This window comes from Etheostoma cragini, chromosome 6 (genome assembly GCF_013103735.1).
Source record: "Etheostoma cragini isolate CJK2018 chromosome 6, CSU_Ecrag_1.0, whole genome shotgun sequence".
Classification (NCBI taxonomy): Eukaryota; Metazoa; Chordata; class Actinopteri; order Perciformes; family Percidae; genus Etheostoma; species Etheostoma cragini.
This window is the reverse complement of record NC_048412.1, coordinates 19,203,341-19,225,570: the sequence shown is the minus strand read 5'-3', so window position 1 is coordinate 19,225,570 and position 22,230 is coordinate 19,203,341. Positions and strand designations below refer to the sequence as shown.

Here is a 22,230-nt window from a genome sequence, read left to right as displayed (position 1 = left end):
ATTTGCATGGTTGTGGATGTGGGAAGCCATGCTGGTTGCGCACAGGGGAAGCCTCAGCTCTATAATACATTAGTCTCTTTAAGGACATGCCCTAATTAATGGCTTGACCTCCTAACGGGTAGCCCCCTTCCGCAAGTTAACATTTAGCTGTGCACCCTCCAGAGATGCACTTTGAAGTGCATTTAATAAAAGAAGCGACAGTGACATTAATAAGACAAGTTAGGGTACAAGGCTTTGTTTTATTTCCCGACAATTTATATTCTGATTTTATACGTCTCAACTCAGCAGAGACAAAAAAAATACAAAGCAACATAGAATTCTAAACCAAAAGTACATACCAATAATACCGTGTGTGTGAGTGTGTGTTTGAGTGTGTGTGTGTGTGCGCACTAACAGTCCACCACTTCGGCTATTAACAATTGCAAGAGTGGATGTCACTGTCATCTTCCATCAGCTGATGTGTGTTTCTGAATATGTCGAGGTGAGATTTGGTGACTAGAATATTTCCCATGAAGCTTCCTGGTTTTATTGTGTTGAGTGTGTCCGTGAACATCCGTTTGTCCGTCACCATGTCCATGTGTCCGTTTTGTTAATCAGTGAGCGTGCCCATCAGTGCCTCTTTCTCCACACCTCAGTCTCTTGTCTTCAGTTGGACTTGGACCAGATCTTCCCACTGCCACGCAGCCTGGGTGGGACAAAAAAAACACACGGCATGAAATACTGCAATTTACATTTGGACTCACACTACTAGACCAGCATATTACTGATGCAACGTTGTGAAAGTGTCTTTGTGTTAAAATACCTAATGTCTCTAACTTAGGATTTTTTTAATTGAAATTTATCTCTGTGGATTTTCTATTTCTGCAAATGAAAAAAAAATGTTTTGCATTTCTAATAATAACCGCTGCTCTATCGGTCCCACCCTTTAAAAAGCTTTCTAAAGAAATGGTGTCAAAACTCATTTTTAATTTGAGGATTGAGGTTAAGCTATCATTAATTTGGATTTCAAAACATTAAGTGGATTTACATTTGAATGAAGTGAAGCGCTGAGTGATGAAAATTGCAGGGCTCTATGCTTCATCAAAATATGACAGGCAGCCAGCAAACAATCACTGTTTTCTGTTCAGCGGCAAAAACAAACAGCAGACGAGCTAAACATCTCGTCTGATCACTGCAGGGGGGGAACATTTTTTTTCAGAAAGAGCATTTGGGGCATTTCTATATCCAGTGACATTTTGCAATCCAAGACAGATGTGAAATTAGCCATCGGTAATTGGGCTGGATGGAAGCAGAACAGGAAGAGAGTCCCTGATAGCAGGGTTAGAATACTGCTGCAAAACACTGATGTGCATGTGATGATAAAGCTACTTCATGCAGACACACGCTCGCACAAAGACAAACCACTTTCACGCAGCTGAATTTTGATGTTATTGAAAAAACGAAACATAGTGGTTCAGTGTTGAATTAACTTTGCTCTCTACTAGAACATTGGACTGATGGCTTAATTTAGTGTTTGAAGTAGAGTCTGTATAGTGCTCTGTTTGTAACTTGGTCATTTAAAATTTATAGAAACACATTTAAAAAAAAAAAAAAACACAGTAACAAAGTGTTTTACTGAAAAAAAGGAGGGAAGCAGAAATAAAATAAACTTAATGAAAAAAAACTCCACATGCAGCCTTTTTCCAATTTTGTGACTTGCAGGAATACATAGCATTTCTTGCTGTAAAAAACACCTCAGCTTTACTTAACAGGGCACCAACAATTCTAAATAAAACATCATTTCAGTCAATTATTCTACATGGCCAAACATGATTAATGTTTTTAATTTCTTGACTGTTTAGCTACGCTTTATGAATGTAATTTCTATGCAAACGTTTGGTGGTTGCTTTTGTTATCCATAACATCCAGAGAACATTCATCGGGACAAGACTGTATCTGTCTGCCTCCCTGTGTGCGGCTCCACACAGTTAATATAAAAACGCGAAGCCACAGTACTCACCCTTTCACCTTTGAACTTTTTTTGCCTGGTTGTCGTGGTTCCTGAGAGGAGGCGGGGTCTCGTGGCTCTGCAGGCTGGTCTGCATCCTGGTTGGAGGCGGCTCCAGCAGGGGCGGGGCCTGACGACGGAGAGGCGGCGCTGGCCTTTAACGTTTTCTGTAGGTTTGAGACCTGTGGTAAAAGTTAAGACCGATTAAAAATTGAAAATGAAGGAGCAAATTAGGATTGAGCAAATTAAAAGGACGGATTCAGGTCTGTTGCAAAAACAATGGCCAGGTTTGTGTGTAAATTCATACAGCAGCATGTTTATACCTTAAAGTCAGAGGTATGAACAGGCTGCTGTATGAGTGTACCCTCAAACAAGATACAAAAAAGGAACTATGCTGTCAGGAGGAAACTAAAAGACCACAAGTATCTGGAAGCATAAACACAGAGATGCTGCATTTACTGGACCTTCTGGGGGGATAGAGTGAAAGAACAGTAGGCTGAAGAGATGAGGGACCAACCTCTGTTTCCACTTGGACTTTGACCTTTAACTGGCTCTCTCTGTATTGGTTTGCCCTCGAGACCTGCTCCTCAATACCGCACAGCACCGCTTCACACCCTGTGCACCTGAGAGAGGAGAAAGGAATGGGAGGAGGTAGAAAGCCGATTGTAAGTTAGAAAAAAAACAATAAATAATGATCTAAAGCGTGTGCACAGACACAGAGAGGTGGTACTGACCACTCCTGCAGTGTGTTGACTATGTTTGGGAGCTCGTTGGGGCCGAGGTCACGACCCACGCTGCAGTCTACCTCCACCTGCTGGTTCCTCTGGTCCAGTTTGCCCTGGATGATGTCACAGTACACGGCGTCGATCAGCAGGTCCTCCAGCTCTCGCACATTCTTAAGCTCCAGCTGCTGCAAGAGCAGTGAATATGGCAGGCACTGAAGGAAAAAAGACATGAAGAGACATTACAAATTCTCTTCTTTTCTCCGACCAAAGTATACAGGCAGATAATTTGATTCCACTTTAACATTTTGATGGGAAAAAACTAAATGTTAGCGAAATTGTCTGTTGTCACTAAATGTCACTGCCAGGGGGAGATGAGAGGAAAGTTTTGAATTGAACAATCCTCCTCAGGGCAATTAGAGAGTTCAAGCCTACATATGGGAAAAGCAGTGACATATTAAGAAGAAAATCCTGACAGGAGCAATGGTCGTAGAAAGTTAGATTAAGTACAAAAAAAAGGACAGAGCTGATGAAAATAATGAATTCATTATTTATCAGGAGCACAGAAAGAAAAGGGCATAAGGAGAGCAGCATAGATGGAAGGGGTGAATGAGAGATGCCTTAATAAAAGAACATTAAATACTTTATAATGCACATATAAACAGAGTGCATTGTGTCAAACTCAAAATATGCCACCAAAGGCTTAAACGCTAACAAATGTGTGTAGCTAGCAAAAAACATTCAATTTAAGCAAGTGAAAGGATCATTTTAGCACCCTTTGTCTACCAGAAAGGACAAGCTGGCTGTAAGCTTATGTTAGCTTGTTATTAGCAAGCAAGTTGCATACTATCAGAATGTTTAACCCTCGTGTTGTCCAAAAAAGAATCTTTTGCCATCAAAATATGTTTTTTATTTATCAAATGCTCTGAAAATAATGGTAGTTGTTTACTAATAAGTACATTGATTGAATTATGGGCGTTTTACTGAATTTAATAACTTCTGTTGTCCTATGGGGTCATAATAGATGCAGTGCATCTATTATGATGAAGACTCAACGGATGAGGTAGTATCTAAAGCTGAAATATTGGAAGTGTCAGAAGTGGAGGACTGCATTTATCATGATGAAGATAAAGAATCAACTGATGAGAAAGAATCTGTCAGGAAGAGGACCCAGCTGAGAAAGAATAGTTCCAGTCAAAGGATGAAACGTTGGTGCCCAGATAGCTCAGCTGGTAGAGCGGGCGGCCATGTATAGAAGTTTACTTCTCGATGCAGCGGGCCCAGGTTTGACTACAACCTGCAGCCCTTTGCTGCATGTCATATCCCCCTCTCTCTCTCCCCTTTCATGCAAAATTGTCTAAAAAATAAAAAAGGACAAAACTTTGATTTGGTCTTCCTATTCCTTCCAATGACGGAGATTCATGTTGAAAGCAGAGAGAGAAACAAGCCACCATAGTCCAACTGCATATGCAAAGTCTCTAATTGATGGCATAGATCCACTTGACCCGTATTACTGGCCTTAAATTTCAAATGAAATTTAAAAGAAATGGTGTTAATGTGTTTGAATAAAGTTGTTATTAAAGCCTTAATACAGAATTAGATGAAGTATCCACAAAATATTATTTAAATAACCACATGGGGTAATTTTGACCCCAGAGGACAACAGGTGGGATTATGGTTTGGTTATGGGCTGTAATTAAAAAAATTCAAATGATTCAAAAATACCATCCTCACTAAAATTTGACATATACCACTCTTTGATAAGTCAAATAGTCAAAATAATATTAGGTACAAAATAATTCATAGTTTAATTTTAGATTTTACTCAAAAAACTGACTAAACTTTTATGTAAACAAGGTCTGTTGGTTCTAAATTCCAAAACAAAGGGAAAAATATGTAGTAATGGGTTGAACTGAAGTAGACTAAAGGTTTAACACAGAACAGTAAGGCATTCGGGAGGACATTACGGGGTTAAGCAAACCTCATTAGAAATATAGTAAAGCTAAAACTGACTATTGGCTACTCGACTTTGTAACAAAATGCTTGCTGCACATGCAAAGTTGGGCAGAATGTTAGATTAGTGTCATAATCCCAGTCTTTCCATTCTTCCTGCTGATTCCTCACATCTGTATCCATTTCTATCTTCCTAAAGGCTCAGTTATTCTGTTTGGCAGCTTAAAAGAAGTTAACTATGGGTTATTTACCCTGTTGGTAGTGCGTCCTATAACACAGCAGCTTTTAGGCAATTAAGAATTGATGAGGTGGCACCTTCACAAAATGTAAAGTCAATGGACACTGATAAAGTGTTTTCCCCTCCGGTGGGGGTGGGACTCTATGGAGAGAGGTAAAAAGTCTGAAATGACATGAGCAGTGCTGGTAACTCTGGAGAAACTTGAGACCGAAAAGGCTTGTCTGTTTTTGTAAATCTAATCTAGCAGATATAAAAAGCAGCCAGTAACTTAAAATCATAGCCAATCTTTTTTGAAATGTTCTTTCTTTTTTTAAACAAATTCAACATTACACAGTTTTCACTTTTTTGTTAAAACTGCAAAGAGAAAAGAATTAGCCAGTACCTTGAGGTTGGATGCCAGGCTGATGATGGACAGATGGCGGAGTTTGTTCCTCTGTGCAGGAGTCAACTCTGGAAGAGAGGCTGCTCTCTCTGGAGCAGCAGTCAAGAACATGAAATAAAAAAGAGACATAACAAGGAAAATATACCAGAGCAGCGTGCAAGTGTCATTTTGCTTAGGGTCAAACAGTCACACATAATCAAAGCACTACTTAATACTTTGAAGTGTATGTTACACAGGGCAGTGCAGGTGAGTGTGGAGCTCTTTAAGCAGCCAGAGAACAGAGTCGGGAGGAAGTCGGCCAGCCACTGTTTCTCCTGCTGCCATGCTCCCCTGGTGACAGGACTCACCCTCTGAGACAGCAGCTCTGACAGCTCCTCTAAGGGCTCCACTGCAAAGCTCAATGAAAGTAAATGTGCTCCCTGTCGGCGTGACTCGAAAGGCAAGAGAACAATAAAGTAGGCTACATTTTTTTCCCAGGCTATTGGTTGATGTTCGGCATAAAATTAGACATTATTAACATTCCACTTCTTGTTGTAGCTTCCCAACACATTACACAGACAGCAAATGTAGTCACAAAAGTTAAAGTTGGTTTATCGACCATTTGTGCCAGTGCTTTTGCAACACAATCATCAGCCAATCAGAACATTTAACAAAAAGTAGCCCAAAACAGCTTAAAGCCCTCCAGTAATTTTGTCTGTAAATAACCTGCCTGCAGTGTCTCAGGTGAGGGTGTTTGTGTGTCAGGGTACCTGCCTTGCAGCAAAAAAACACTGCTCATAATAAGAGAGTTGCAGGACGCCCTATTACTTATTTACACTGTGCTGCCACAGCAATACCTTTGTAGTCGCAGTAGGTTCCATAGGCAAAGAGGTTGAGGAGCTGGTACATTGGTGCATGAGGGCCATTCTCCATCTGTGGTGTAGAAGGAAGATGAGGGGAAAGAAAAAATGATGTGGCAGAAAACAGAAAGAGGCTCTCTACATAAAAAACTGTGCAACTGCCTTTTCACATCTCTGAGGAGAGCACTTGCGGAGAGAGTACGACTAATGCCATGTCTACAGCAGGGCAAAAACGAAAATATTAGCATTGCACCATTCGCATGAGTTTGATCGCAGGATCATATTTGGATCATTTGTGCACTACTTGTCTAATCACGCTACCCGCCGGTGTCGAGCTGTGGACACCAACAAAATTACATTCCTTCATCAATATGGCCAAAATAATAAGAAATATTATAAATAGCCATTGTTACAAACTCAACTAAAGATCAGTGATAAAAAAAAAACGGTTTGAAAATGAATGTGGCAGATTTTTACTATAAAAATCCTCTGACTAGATCTTCAACGTGTTTTAAACCAGGACCCCTTACCTTAAAGACAGACTGAGCAGGGATCCCCTACTACATACAGTAGCTGTACCCCCTGTTGAAGATCCCTGGACTAGATTATTGCAGTAAACAAATAACTGCCTGGACCTGCTATGAGCCAAAAAGGTCAGGAAAAACACACATTGAAGCAGAATCTACCAATGGTGCAGCAGCATAATCCTACTCTATTGTAACAGCAGCCTTTCACTTTCAAAATAGGGCGTTAACTGTGTATTCTCATGCAAGTTTAACGTTACAACATACGTAATATGTTGGTAATGTACTTTAATGTAATGTGATTCATAGCCGCCGCACACTCCGGAACTTTATATATACAGTTGTGTTCAGAATAATAGCAGTGTGTTTATTAAAGTGAATGCTCAAACCCCTTAGAATAGCTTTTAATTCCATAATATGAATGCACTGGGAACACTGCACATTTAAATCCAAATCAACCAGTCAAAGATGATCAAGTTTGTGTTCTACCTTTACAGAAAGTGAAGAAAAAGGAATATTAGGCTTTTCTTTAAGAACTCAAACATTTACTGTATAAACTGAAAAATGTGTCAATGGTTTGCTTTACTTTGAATCACTGCAATAATATTTAGTTGCATAACCATTATTACTGAGAACTGCCTCAGATATGTGTTGCATGGAGTCAACCAACTTTTGACACCTGTGAACAGGTATTCCAGCCCAGGAGCATCTTATCATCTTCAGCATAAGGCAGAATGACCTCTTCAAGTATTTTGATGTATTGAAACTGATCCCTGGTATGCAATAAATAGGCCTAACACCACAGTATGAGAAACATCTCCATAACATGATTTGTTGCACCACCACCATGCTTTAATGTCTTCCCAATGTACTGTAGCTTGAATTCAGTGCACTCGGGTCGTTGGACAATCTGCCTGCGGACCCCAGACCCACGAAGAACAATTTTGCTCTCATCAGTCCACAGAATGTTGTGCCATTTCTACTTTGGCCAGTCAATGTGTCCTTTGGCAAATTTCAACCTATGCAGTACATGTCTTTTTTCCAGCAATGGGACTTTGCGGGGGCTTCTGGCTGAAGCTTTGCTTCACAGAGCTTTCTTCTGATCACAGGTAACTTCAAGTCTTCTTGATTTTCCTGGAGCTGATCATTGGTTGAGCCTTTGACATTTTGACTATTTTTCAATCCATTGGAATGGTAGTTGACCGTTTTTCCCGTTGTTCAGGCTTTGGATGCCATTTCAAGAAATTTGAAATCATTTTGGCTGAGCAGCCTTTAATCTTCTGCACTTCTTTATATGTTTTCCCCTCCAATCAACTTTTTAAACAAAGTCCGCTGTTCCTCAGAGAAATGTCTTGAATGACCCATTTTGAGTAATTCAGTGTGAAATGCACTATGACCAGTATGCACATCTGCTTGCTTCCTTCCTTAAACATGGGCCATAATTGACACCTGTTTCTTTACAGAATCAATCACCTTACTAATTGAAGACCACACCGCTATTATTTTGAACATGCCCAATTACAGATTCAATTACCCAGAATAAGCAGCATGCATGTCATGACTGCTGGGTCTGTTGGTTTTCTATGACTCTACAACACTTACTAGTAAATTATTTGCCATGTAGAAATATCACTTCTACCAAAAAATATGATTTATTAGGTTAGTGATGTTGTACTGCTTTTATTTTGAACACAACTGTAGATGTGTTGATTGGGAAGTGAGTTGTGACTTTGATTACAACATTGGTGCACAAGTATGCACGTTTCCACACGCATAGACGACAAATGTGCAATGTGGTTAGGAAATACACTTTGTGTTGATGATGCACTAACAACGTGCATCACTCACCCCTCTGAATGTGGGTTAGCTGATCCGATTATTCATGATTCTTGGATATATTACCACCTGTGAGATTAACTGTATAGTTGTGATTAAGATGGATTTGTTTTATGTTAGGCCTGAAAAGGTTCCCAAAGACTCAAAGGGCAAGGAAGATGAAGTGTGAAAGAGTGCGTTCACCTCTCTGACATTAGGCAGCTCCAGGATGTCAGAGAAGACGTAGAGGCCTGGGGTCTCCAGCAGAGAGCTGACAGCCTGGGCCAGTGCTGGGCCTGACAGAGACAGGAGCTGCTCCACCTCCATCTAAAGCCAGGGCACACAGGAGACAACGAGGTTAGCAGGTTAGAAAGAAGAACTACAAAGAGAATAAAGGCAGCAGCATTGTGTAGAAATGACACCAATAAAAATCAAGGAAACAACCCCTCTGTTACCACCTTGGCACTTCCATCTGAAAAGGAGCATCGAGGGTCACCATGTCACATTCTTAATAAACACTAATTGCAAAGCTCTATCAATAAACTCTAGGACTCCATAGGATGAAGGTGTCTTTGTCATGCCCCTTAAATAGCTCAGCCACGTGTGGCCTGATAAATGGATATAGAATTGAATGAACAATACTCCCTTTTCATTTAATATCTTTCAGCCAAGTACTCCTGATCAAAGAAATTAATCCTCAAATTACCAAGAGAGCTTCTCAGATAGTGAAAGAGTAGATGCACCAGGTAGCACCGATGCAGACAGTGGCAACAAGTGTAATGAATGCAAAGCAGAGCATGTACAGTATATTCATCAAAACCCCTTCCCTGCATAGAGACATTATGCAAATGCACTTTGTGCTGAGGAACACACCAGAATAATTAAGCAGTAAGAGTAATCAGTCTGTGTTTCGAGCAGAAATGTAGTGTCCACTGTTCACAATGTAAATCCAGAAAAAAAGGAACAAAAAAGAAGACCATTCTTTTGCCCGACTCTGGCTTTGTAATTCACAAGATTTACAGTATGACCCAAATATTAAAAAACGAAACAATCGCAGAGACAAGATGTTCGTCTGATTCCCTGTGTGTTCCTTTCAATTTAAAAAAAATGACTTAACTGACAAATATCTCAACGTGAAGAGCTGTCCTGTTGACTTTGATGGGATATTTTAAGATATTTTAGCCTAATCCCAGCAGACATATCTTGGGACACAAAAGAAACTAAGTCTTAAAGACACAAGATAAGATATTGCAATTGCATCACACTGTTTCTATTACCCGAGGCCATTCCCTAAAATTAATGCAACATATATTCTGGATACCAACTGCTGAGCTAAGACTAGTCTGAATGGTTCTTATTCATTGCAGTCAGTGCTGAGTGTGCTGATGTTTTGTATCATCCTAAATCTGATACATTTAGATGCTCACGCACATCTTCCATATGTAGTCCCACTGGACCGACATCAAAGAGGACTAAAGAGGACCTTCTCAGGAAATCTGAACAGATGAGCGGGCATGTGTTGCAACCAAACAAATTAACCTACACCGTTTCAGAAATAGTACAGCATTTTATATCGGGAATTTTTAAAAGTCAAATCAAGCTGGAACACAGCCATCTTTGTATTTCAATTGAATTTTAAAACTGAACAGAACTGGCAGCATATCAATGAGAGATGGCTGGAGGAATAAGTGAACATGCAGAATGCAAGATGTGGCTGTTTAGTGTCCGAGTACCTGGTGACCCCTGAGAACTACAGAACTAATCCCAAGGATCCCAAAGAGACGCATACTTACTCATTTTAATACATTATTTTGCCATTCAGTAAAGACCTTCGATAACGACTACACTGTTGTTGCTCTACACCCTTCTCAATTTATTTAGCCTATTACTGTCATTAATGATTAATTGTGTATCATGCCAACATAATGTGAACAAAAACCATTTGTATAGCAAAGATTTCTCTTGTACCTTCTGTTTTTATTTTGTATGGTGCAACTGGCACCCCATTTAAAACATTCAGCATTTGTTTTTTTATTATTATTGCTTAATTGTTATTGTGCTGTTGCAATTAGATTTAGATTCAAAATAAAGACAGAGAATCAAACAGTATAAAACATTTAATAGAATAGTAAAAAGGTACAAAGCTACCAGAGGGAAAACAACTTAAAATTGGATTTGGTAGGTATAAGCTTCCACTGTTGCACAGTACAGCATACCCCAAACTCACTAACGCTGAAATCCCTTCAATAGACTCTCAGCTCTTATAAGAAGTGGTTTATCTATTTCTCCCCATTAGCCTCTTCACCAAAATGGACCTTAAATGGCTCTAAAGATCACTGTAACCCATTTCTAAGATTAGAGTTTTTATGAAAAGATGCACAACTTGGTGAATTATTTTAATTCTGAATTAAAAAGCGTCTGAATAGATGATGAGCAAGTCAACTTAAGATGGTCAGATTGATATCTAATACAATTTTAACTCAAATTCTCTCCATAGAGGGGGGAAACCTTGATTCAACCCCTTTCACAAGCAGAATTCTGCAGTGATTTAACCTTTATAAGTGCATGCTGAACAGCCAAACATTTCTCAAGCCTGAAAAACATTATTCACATTCTGGTGTGGTTTGCAAACTTTAAAAAACACCAAATATGTTGCTCTAAACTCTGGGGAAATGAGTGGAAAATGATGCACAACACACAGTAATGTAGTTTTTAGATGTAGTGAGTCCCCGGGACCCACAGGTGGTCATTTAAGTGGGCCCCAGAGAAATTCTAGAATATTTCCAATGGATGAAATCACAAAAACATGGAGTAGTAACATTTGAATATTTCACTCAGTGTGAACACCATGTAGATTCACAGAAGAGTTGAAACAAGCTGATGTAGAATACACAGCACACACTGAGGAGCAGTCTGGCATAAGATTACTTTAAAAACATTGAAACCACTTGAGGGGAAACAAGAATGGTAAAACTGTACTGACGGAGTTAACTGCATATGGGACTGTAAGGAGCAAAGGTAAAGCACCTGGAAAATGTGCTTAGAGTGTAAGTCACTGTTTCTTATTTATTTGTAAATGCTTGAGAGAATATGGCTTTATGATATACAACATATGACGATCACATTACTAAATAATGTTAGTTCAGAGAATATTCTTATGTGATTTAAGCATTATATTTATAATTAATTACATAATGAAGTAATCGCTCAATTATTTATTAAAATACGTTGTCTATTAGAAAAGTGTGAAAATGCCATAAAATGTCGTTTTCAATTTACTTGTAGGAGCAATCAACAGTCTGAAAGTATATTAAGCACAGAAAAGCAGCACTCGCTCAGATAATGTTTGTCATTTTAGCTTTATAATTTACCTAAACTATGAAACTGATCAACACAGTTAGTTAGTTAACTTCTCTGCTGATCGACTATTATTCGATTAGAATTAATCCTGTAATCATGTCAGCACATCGCACAATATGATGATATACAAACAAAGTAAGCGTACTCTTTTTTACAGAATCAAAGTCTAAAGTCAAGTTAACTTAGCTACGTTGCTGAGCGACTGGTCCTCTACGTTTTTTGCACCTCTGTTGTTAAAGTAGGCATTTAAGGTAACGTTCTATCAGCACTACATTATCCACAGAGAGGGTACAAAAAATCTGTTTCAGATGTAAAAACTTACTGTTACTGTATGTAAAGTCATGTTTTCCCTTAACCGCCGAATCGGACGCTGTGAATCGGAGCTACGGCCAATCTTCCTCTACAGTGTGACTTCAACAGACCGTCTAGGTCTAGGAGCTAGCTTAGCAGCTCCGCTAGCTAAATCGCCGGTTAACATTTAGCTAAACCTAATGGCCTTAACGTTATCTGTCAACTGAAATTGATGCAAATGACAGATGAAATGCGAAAAGTTCAAAACATGTCTGCTTTTAGACTAACAATTGTCATTAAGCTGTGTTTTAACTATTATTAGTGCTCAATGTGTCATGCTAGCTCGGTTGCTAACCAACTGCAAGGCTTCACTTATCCGTTGACGCTAGGCCTCAGTTCATTTTAAGCTTTTCTAGTGATTTAAATCCTACCACTGCACTGCATAAATAACCGGGAAATGCAACACGCACGTAAATGTTTTCAAAAAGTGTTAAAATAAGGTTGTGTGTTTTCAAAATGTAATTACCTTGTTGTGTTGGTTTCTAGCAGACAGCCTGTCGATTGTTCAGTTCCGCTATCAGCACACATACAACAACAACAAAGCAACGTAAGCGCTGATTGGACGGTAAAGTAGAGTGGGCGGGAGAAGTGCAGCTGTCAATCAGCATCTGTACCAGAGAGAACAGTGCCATCTAGCGGTAATATCATTTAAGACACCTGGAATATTGTTCAGCAGTGTTTTACAAACTAGTGATAGTGCCTAAATCAAGATGAGGGGGTAATTTAAAACACGATGAAAAAGTAGAGCGGATCTTCTGTCTTGTCTTTAATTATTAACGTTTTTTAGTGAACTAGTCTTTAATCATTCAGATTAAATAATCTAAGAGGGCAAATTCACTCTGGTTGAATTTGCACAACTCATGTACCTCATGTTTAAAACCATCACAAGTAGACTTCACAGAGTTCTAGACATCACAAGCAAAAAACGGTGGGAGCCACTGTTTTTAAGTGCAGTAGGGGGATGCAGTGACATCAATGACCAGACTTCAACTATTTAACTGGTCAGATAGGCTGTGTGAAAGTGTGTCTGTCAGGGACAAAAGGTAGACCATAGAAAAAAGACAGTATTATTGGCATGCATTTAGTCTCAAAAGCTTGACAAAGTGCAAGGGTCCAACAAGATTGATGAAAGGTAAAGCAACCAAAAATAATTTGTTGTGAATTTGCACAAATCTCTACCAACAATGAACAGCAGAGACAGACAATAATCATGCCCACAGTTCACAAGTGGAGTAAGAACAGTATTTGTTGCATTCAACTTTTCAATATAAAGACAATTTTCTAATGTCAGACCTAGATGACCTGACATTCAAATAAAAGTAATTCAGATAAAATATCTCTGACTACATTTATTAATAGGCTCTTTGATTGTAAATGGACACACTCCATAACTGTAGCCTTATGTATTTCTTATTTACTTAAATATTCACCTCCTTCTCCATCTAAAATTAGTGCAATACTACAATGTAACTTCACTTGTAATGTCATGCTTTTTGTTTTGAAATTTACTTGAAAAAAAGACTGCAGTAGAACAACAACCAACACAATGTACAGTTTCCAGACCCAGTTGTGCAGTATTTTCAGCTGTAAGTGGGATTCAGTTGAGCTGAATGGCATCCATTTGGCAGATCCGTTTATAAATGTGTTCACAAGGAACATCAAACCATGTCTTTGCACGGCTGTCTAAGGTGGCACAGTCCTCTCCATGTGCCCCTCCTGACTGGTGATTATTTGGCTCTGAGCTCAACTGATCCCAGTATCTGTGACAAAAAGAGAGAGGACAAGGGTAGATAGGGTAAGCTTTAAATAACTGCTGTGAACATTTATGACAAATATGAAAAACAGGCTCACCTTGCCCAAATCTTTGATTCACTCATGAGATTTTCAAACTTTGATTTATTTGAGGTTTTGATATTATATTGGACATTGTTGTGTGTCTTTCTTTCTTTCTTTTAATGTTGCAAATGTTACTTTATTTACACAGCATTTTGATTTGTTGTTGGCCTGGTAAAATAGGCTGCTTATTTTGCTTTGAAAATCCTTCCTGGACAGTTTAGTCAGTATCATGAATAAATAAATGAATGTAGGATAACAACTTTAATGTAAAAAATGAACACATAAATGACTTAATGCATCGAATATAAAAATCAGATTGTACTTGTGTTGCAATGTTGTGTTGTCCACCCATCTCCAGTCTCCTTCCTTCTCTATGTCAGACAGGCCAATCCAGAAGTGGTAATCAAAACCGCCAACTCTTCTGGCTTCTTTTTCCAGATAGTCCTGAAGGTAAACACTCACAAATCATTGACATAATACATTCCTTTAATCCTTAAGTCAAACCTATTTTTTAATGTTACCCCCCGAACCCAAATATTAACCCTTTCAAATATGTGAGGACCATTTTCCAAAAATGTGTTCACTCAAGGTCTAAAACTCAAATTCTTGTTATTGTATGAATTTACTGCCGAGGATCTATGGTTCTTACAGTAAACAAAACCAACATTTTAAACACTTTAAAGACTCACTGGGTAATTATTTTAACATACAAATTTAAGGTATATTTACATACATATTATAATAGGGCCCTGTTTCCCTTTGTTTGTACAAAAACGGAGACTTAGCCTCTAGAAACCATACTTTCTAAATACAGCAGCGTAGAGATTTTGGAAAACTTTGTTTGCGCGTTTGCATGTAAACTGAGACAAACGGAGGTTTGGGCAGCCGGGGAAGTGAGGAAGAGAAGGGAGAGGAAGTGACCATGTTTTGCCTACTGTGACGTCTCAAAATGTCTGACATTAAAAGGCCTCTTGCATTAGGTCAAAGAAAAAATGTATATTTTCACGTTTGATTGTTGATTATGTAAACAAATGTTTGCTGTCACAGTAGGAAAAGCACCGGTGTAAACAATGAAATTAAAAAAATCGTTTAGCTGTTTCATTTTCGGTCCTGGTATTGTGCATGCTAGCTCACTGTGACATTGTCATGGTTTACTGGGACCCTTGAATAGAACAGAGCAATTATTAATGTTATTTGTAACACTTGTCCTTTTTCTATTATCTTTTTCTACTATGAAGAGTTAAACTGTCTGCTGGGAAAAAGTGTGGTCATAACCTAAATTGCAATGTTTCTTATCTGTACACACACACACACACACACACATACACACACACACACACACACACACACACACACACACTCACACAGACACTCACATGCTGTTCCATGGTGTGCAGTATGATAAGATGGCTGCCGATCTCTGCACAGCCATCTCTGCTCTTAAGCCAGTCCAGCTTGTCACTGCTGAAGTGGTAACACTGATCCCCAAATTGACGCCATCCGTCAGGACACTCTGAGCACTTCTTAACTGTTAATGAGAAAGAAAGGGCAAGATAAAAAGATGAAGATTAACAGTAAATCAAAGACAGCAGGAAATGAAGTTTGTGTATGTGTTTGATCTACATCCTGCCACCTGTCTTTGAACAGCTCTGTCCCAGGGCGGTGTAGTCCTCACACAGCTGGATGTAACGTCTCTGAATCGAGTTCAGTTTGAATCCTAGAGATGAGGAGTCCAGGGGGGCACCTGGCACTGGCCTGCCAATCACTGAGAAGATAGACAGATAGATAGATAGATAGATAGATAGATAGATAGATAGATAGATAGATACATAGATAGATAGATAGATAGATAGATAGATAGATAGACAGATAGATAGATAGATTAATTGATATTGGTGTACCGTGGTGCATACTCACAATGACAGTGCTAACAGGGCTGATAATGTTTACCATGTTCAGTATCTTAGCTTAGTGTGTTAGCATGCTAACATCTGGGGAACATGACTATATGTATAATACAAAATGTCATGCTAATTGTACCTGTAAATGTTGAGATATTTCAGTCTGGACCAAAATGGTGGACTGACATCCACAACCATAAAAGTCAGACTTAACAACTAATGTAATTTCCATACTGTTGTGTTTTCTCACACTAACTTCTCCCTCTACAAAACATATGATGCTCCTCTGTGCAGTCTGTGAATATCTGATTTTATTGCAATTGTTACTGAACTAATTGAGTTTATATGAGCTCCCTTGTGGCTGTACAAAATTCATTGCCAGATATTTTTCAGCATTTGATTTTCCTCTAGATATGTTGCGACTTCCACTTTGCCTTTTAAAAAACTACAAAAACAATATTTCTCAAACGCTTTCTTAGAAGAGTAATTGATATACTCTAAGTCACAAATTAAGATGCTAAATACATATACATGTGCCTTTCTATAAGATGCAACATCATAGACAAACAACAACTCAGAATGAGTGTAAACTTTGACACCATAAGTCATGAGATACTTGTCAGCAAACTGAAAGACACAGTCTTTTGTGTATCTGCGAAGACTCCCCGTCTGGCCTTTCAGAATGACTACAAAGTAGTAAAGGTGGTAAACAAGTTTAAATACTCAGGTATCACCTTGGATCTCCAGTTTAAGTTCGATAGACATACAAAGAATCTGTCCAAAACTATCAAAACCAATCTGAATTGTTTTTGGTTCACACGGTCATGTTCATCCTTCAAGGCAGCTAAACTGTACCTGCATGCAATTATAATTTTTTTACACCTATCCTATTGTACTGCCAGGGGTCAGGCTTCTGAATCAACAGTCACATCTCATATCATTACTTTATAAACAATCTTCTGCTCAGCGCGCCGGTCCAGCTGGTAGCCCACTCACTCTGACATCTCTCCATTTGTGCATGCATAGGTCCTTAGCATGTGTGTATTTCAGGCCTGTGTGTAGTGATTGCTAACAAAACAAAGTGTAAATTGTGATTTCCCCACTGGGGATAAATAAAAAGCATATATTATAAACTTATTTTTAAGTGGTTAAATGGGCTGGCCCCATGCGTGGTGTCTAAACTCATTACACAGAGAAATAAAGGTTGGACGATGACAAGAGGAGTAGTTAACCATAATTGTAGAATCTCAATGTGCAGAACAACTTTTTGTCAACCCTCCTGGTCAGTTCGTAAACAACAACAGAGATTTGAGCACTGATGGTGTCCTTTAGCGACACAATTTTTACGTAAATTCTGTTTTTATTTGATTTTATTGTTTGAAAATTTAATAGACAGACATTTGGTTGTGACACAGTTTAGGTAACGTCCCTGATAAATGAACTATGGATAATAAAAAAAAAAAAAGTAATAATCAGCGATTCAGAGGAAAAGAAAGTCAAGCCATTTGCTGTCCTTTGATACCGTTTCACTGTAATTAACTGTAAGCTGAAGGTTTTGTTGTAGTCAAGTGTATTATAAGAATGAGTTATTCTTGGTAGAACTAATGACATACTGCCATTTCCTGGCAAGCCTGCTGATGTAATAACACAGGTGCATGTGATGCAATTAGGTTAAAGGTGAATAACACAAAGATTCCGCAAAAACCACATGATACACCCCTGCTATGAACATTAAATGTTAAACTGTGCTGCGTTTACTTTGGAGCTAATGTACCATTACAGAGCAAATAAAGAGTCAACCTTAGTGAAAATGTTTATATTACCAGTTTACCTGACACTCTATAAATAAACTGCTATTATGGCCAGTGGATCATGATACAGATTGTACATCATGTGTGCCTCCAATCATAAAGTGGAATTAAAATTAAATATTGGTGTTTCTATCAAGAGTCTAACAATGTGTTACAGATTTAGTCGTGTTTGAGGTTTCTTTTTATTTCCTTCTGTTGTTGCAAATCATCCTTTTCAGATACTAAATTGTGTGTGTGTGTGTGTGTGTGTGTGTGTGTGTGTGTGTGTAGATCAAGCATGCAGTGGTGTTTGTTTTAAATGAGAGAGTGTCCCCACAAGCACATTATCAGGCTTAGTTGCCAGAGCCTGTTGGCCCTGCAGGAGAAATATTTCACAATCATGGACTTTTGTGCTTTTTTTTTATTACATGACCCTCACTGGACTGGAAAGAGCGCTTTATCTTTTTTATTGCCAATTATAGGTGTCCAAAAGCGCACTAAGCTGAAATAAAGAGAGAATAATCAGCAAGCGGGAGACTCACAGACAGAAGAGACAGACAGCCAGATGTACATTCTCAGACTGGAGGGCAGGAAGCACAGGGAGGTTGTTTATACTCACAAAGCACAGTGAGTACGATGTTGCCGCAGATGGAGGCCAAAAAGCCAATAAGTATCAGGAGAGCAGTCTGACTCCTCAAACACTCGATGCCCCGCTTCAGTCTCTGGGAGCCTGACAAGACACAAAACAATATGCAGCATGATAGCTCTTAATTCACCATTTTTAATCCTCTGGTGTAGCGTAGATTGCAGGAGACTGAGCAGAACCCTTTGACCAGTATTTAGCTTCCTAACGTTTACTATACCAAAAAGACAACACTGTATGTCTGCTGGAAAGTTAGATCAAGTGGATGCTTAGTTATTTGTAAATACTCAAATCTTAATTCAGTAAAAGTACAGTAATATACAGCAATGTAAGTAACAAATTGCACTTTAAAGGAAACTACTCATTAGGCAGAAGAATTACCAGGATTTTATTTTCAGATACGATATTATTGTTTCATTATTACAATTGCATAAACTTACTTGTATACTGTAGTTGGTTCAGGTAAAGCAGATTTTAACTATGTTAAATAGTTTTGGTAGGTTGAAAGACAGCAGTACATATTTAACAAGAAAATATGTTTAAAAAAAATCCTAATCTGTAAATATTTCCTTTTCAAATGTTGTGCAGTCAAAGCATAAAGTACCTTTAAATGGAAATTTTATATAATAAAAGTAAAGTACTTTAGATATACTTAAGTACAGTAGTTGAGTAAATGTACCCAGTTGTGATTAAACAACTAAATAGAATATAAAATAGATAGAATCATCCTCCCTGCAACCAGCCACAACATTGAAATGCTGTTCATACTCACGGATTAGTGATAGCAATTCAATAGTATAATACAAAAAATAATAGAGGCAATGTTGCCTGCATTGTGAGTTTTTTTTGTAGTTTTTAGTTTTATAGGCTCATTTAAGTACATTTCACTGATAATATATACATATATATTCACTCAGGTAAAATGTTGAATGCAGGATTTTAATGTGGTATTCATGCATAAAGGTATTGCTACTGTAAATGTTAAAGTATAACATTTCCCTCTGATACATATATATATATATATATATATATGTATGTACATATATATATATATATATATATATATATATATATATATATGAAATCTCTCAATATCTCTGTGAAATTTACACATGAAATACCGCCGCTGTGTTCACGAATGAGCCTGTTCCCTCCAGGTGTCAGTTCCTCAGTGAACTCCTGCAGGCTGCTGTAGTTTTCTCTCTCCTCCATGGCTGTGAATCCCTTGTTAACACTCCTGTCTCACTTTGTCTCTTTGTACTGTACCTCCTCTGAGCCCTAAAGGCTGTGGAATCTCCTCTCTCTAGCAGCAATATTTCTCCTTGAAATTAATTTTGTCCCTGCTGGTTGACGTATCGAGGCTCGTCCCCTTGCCCACAGCACTGCTACAGTGCTCTAACAAATTTGCTCAGTTAAACTGTCCTGTATCTACAACAAAATAAGTCCAGTGTTTTTTTGAATGCGGAAATTCTCTTTATCCAAACTGGGAGGTTCTTTCCTCAGTTCATTGGCTCCGTGTGGAGTATTTCTGCTTGTTGCTGTGTTTTACTGTCAACTTGGCCTGTAGCCTATTGCGCAATCCAGTGGTTTCTTCCCTCCCAAGCTCTGTTGGAGAGAAGAACTGAATCTGGATCTGACAGATGTGTTATAGATAACACAGCACTTTATGTGGAATTGTGAGTAAGAACAGGACTAAGTGTTTTGAAATTTGTTTAGGAACAAAATAGTGAAGAGCTTTAACTTCCTGACATTAAGTTAAAAGTATTGGCAATGTGACAACTTTGTGTCAGTAAAGCATCTGAGAGCTGTATGTGTGTGTGTGTGTGTGTGTGTGTTTGTTTGTGTGTGTGTGTGTGTGTGTGTGTGTGTGTGTGTGTGTGTGTGTTGTGTGTCATGTGTGCTGTGTGTGTTGCAAACAAAGAAACGCTGAGCTCTGAATCAAGTAGAAAGTACACAATTTCATAAATATTTGTGGTGATGGTGCAATCACAAATTTTGGCTCAGTAGTCACTGAAACAGAGACAGACATGAGCACTATATAGTCCTCCTCAGCTTTAATTAGTTTGTTTTGAATTAAAAAATATGAAATAATAATGTGAAAAATAATATGAAAATAAGAAAAAAAATATGTGGAAGAAAAGCTGACAATGGTTGTGGGAACAAGGTGCCATTAAAAAAAAAAAAATTAATTGGACTTATATACTAACAAGAAATGTCTGTTGGAGCACCAGAGTGGGCATCTTGTGTGTTTGTGTGTGTGTGTGTGTGTGTGTGTGTGTGACAGTGAGCCAGAATGCACAATACCAGGACTGAAACTAAAAGAGTTAATTGAAATCTAGCCAATAATAACAGTGTGTTGATTGATGCTGAGTCCTACATTTTAGACCTCTATGTTTGCCAAGTTTAAAAAAGTAAGAGTTTTTTCTCATGTAACGCTAAATAATGCCCAACCTGCATGCCAACGCTCCATCGTAAAATGATTGACTGTCTTGATCCAATACGACAGGTCATTAATGGTTGGGCTACCAGATATTACACCATCTGGGTCTGCATGCTCGATGTTCATTAACATTCCTGCCAGTTTGGTAGATTTGTTCAATCTGTACTTTCTGTACTTTGTTGTTTACACACAAACTGCTCATAGGAAACATCTAGTTTGTGATAGTCAACAATCTGACAAACATGATGAATCTCACCAAAAAAAGGTAAGTGCACCCTCATCAGAATCTGATTTATTACCAAGTAAGTTTTTACTAGCAAGGATTTTCCCTTGGTGTATTACGTGTTATATAACAATGAGGGAAAAACAATAAAGCAAAGTACTGCTACAGTCAATCACGTAAATACAGAATGGATACACTACAATAAATTACATAAAAAGACACTTTAACAAATAACAAACAAAGCAGAAACTATGAATTATTTGGACTAATAGTTTAGATCAGAGGATTCTGAGAGGATCACAGACTGGTTTGTATCAAAGTTAAGTAAGGATGCTGTTTTTAAACCATTTAAACTATGATAATGCTACATTACAACATTGAATAAAACACCCAAAACGCAATGAAAGTAATCATTAATTTTACCTGTTAAGAACGTTGGGTTCCACACAACGTACATGCATGCATTCATGTTGTTATTTGGAAATTAACCCATGTTTCTGATATAAAAAACTTTAAAAAACGGTCAAATTTGACCTGAGAAAAACACAAGGGTTAAGTACAGCAGAGGCTGATGGGAATGCCATTTGTTTTGCAGGTTTTTAGTAATAATCAAAAGTATTGGATAGCTAATTTTGACCTGATAATGGCACAATGTGAAAATTGAAGTGGTCGCCAAAGTCATTCCAACAAAATCTCATGGTGGTGCTAGAGGAAAAGCATAGTAGACACGCACGTCAGTAGGATTCATCCGCTGGGGAACATGAAGTTAAATGTTTGCGGACCAAGTTGTTTTGGGAATAATACCTAATTGAAAACTACCTAGCTTATAAATATAATATGTACAGTATATAAATTCACTTGCTATGAAAACGTGCCATGGGTATTTGGATGTGGTTGTAATTGAAGGTAATTAAACTGTAGGAACGGCAGGAACCAGCAAAATGCACATGGCCCCTAAAGATATTCACTTTTAAAGTCAGGTGATGCAAGCAAAAGTCTGACTTCGAATGAGCGCATGCTGATTTCTTCTGTCTGCGCACTGTGTAGATGTTGGAACGTTTTGAAATCCGAGTCAGACAACAACTTATCCGGTGGGTTGGATGGAGAAGTTGCGATGGTGGACAGCTACATACAAATCTGGTGCAATGTCTCCTGTACCCTCCTGTACCCCCGAATCAGTCAGATGGACCCCATCCAGCTCTGGTGAGCCCCAGCACCCCACTGCA

At 38.4% G+C, this 22,230-nt stretch overlaps 2 protein-coding genes across 4 annotated transcripts; both read right to left on the bottom strand.

The window, feature by feature from the left end:
• Window positions 1–219: 219 nt before the first annotated feature.
• On the bottom strand, window positions 220–12,788 carry cops7a (COP9 constitutive photomorphogenic homolog subunit 7A). Its single transcript, XM_034874327.1, has 8 exons — window positions 12,638–12,788; window positions 8,665–8,787; window positions 6,119–6,194; window positions 5,283–5,371; window positions 2,722–2,924; window positions 2,505–2,610; window positions 2,000–2,169; window positions 220–685 (listed from the first exon to the last, which is right to left on the bottom strand). The coding sequence occupies exons 2-8, from the start codon at window positions 8,785–8,787 to the stop codon at window positions 646–648; spliced, it is 807 nt and encodes a 268-aa protein (XP_034730218.1). The 5' UTR covers window positions 12,638–12,788; the 3' UTR covers window positions 220–645.
• Window positions 12,789–13,581: 793 nt separating this feature from the next.
• si:ch73-86n18.1 (uncharacterized protein LOC564061 homolog) lies at window positions 13,582–19,854 on the bottom strand. 3 transcript variants are annotated; one of them, XM_034874333.1, is made up of 6 exons: window positions 19,463–19,854; window positions 18,318–18,428; window positions 15,641–15,772; window positions 15,384–15,535; window positions 14,342–14,451; window positions 13,582–13,930 (listed from the first exon to the last, which is right to left on the bottom strand). In XM_034874333.1, the coding sequence occupies exons 1-6, from the start codon at window positions 19,551–19,553 to the stop codon at window positions 13,915–13,917; spliced, it is 612 nt and encodes a 203-aa protein (XP_034730224.1). In that variant the 5' UTR covers window positions 19,554–19,854; the 3' UTR covers window positions 13,582–13,914. The 3 variants fall into 3 exon arrangements, with proteins under 3 accessions (XP_034730224.1, XP_034730222.1, XP_034730223.1); XM_034874331.1 differs by having other exon boundaries at window positions 13,582–13,931; window positions 14,330–14,451; window positions 19,463–19,850; XM_034874332.1 differs by lacking the exon at window positions 18,318–18,428 and having other exon boundaries at window positions 13,582–13,931; window positions 14,330–14,451; window positions 19,463–19,852.
• Between the last annotated feature and the right edge of the window lie 2,376 nt (window positions 19,855–22,230).

What these genes read in the sequence shown, in the direction of transcription:
- cops7a (XM_034874327.1), bottom strand. Translation starts at nt 8,787, where the DNA reads ATGGAGGTGGAGCAGCTCCTGTCTCTGTCAGGCCCAGCACTGGCCCAG. An exon ending in GCCTGGCATCCAACCTCAAG is followed by an intron (nt 2,925 to 5,282) that starts GTACTGGCTAAT and finishes TTTTTCCTTCAG; the next exon opens with TGCCTGCCATATTCACTGCT. An exon ending in AAAAGTTCAAAGGTGAAAGG is followed by an intron (nt 686 to 1,999) that starts GTGAGTACTGTG and finishes TGTCCCACCCAG; the next exon opens with GCTGCGTGGCAGTGGGAAGA.
- si:ch73-86n18.1 (XM_034874331.1), bottom strand. Translation starts at nt 19,553, where the DNA reads ATGGAGGAGAGAGAAAACTACAGCAGCCTGCAGGAGTTCACTGAGGAA. An exon ending in ACAGAGCTGTTCAAAGACAG is followed by an intron (nt 15,536 to 15,640) that starts GTGGCAGGATGT and finishes TCTCATTAACAG; the next exon opens with TTAAGAAGTGCTCAGAGTGT. An exon ending in TGCACACCATGGAACAGCAT is followed by an intron (nt 14,452 to 15,383) that starts GTGAGTGTCTGT and finishes GTTTACCTTCAG; the next exon opens with GACTATCTGGAAAAAGAAGC.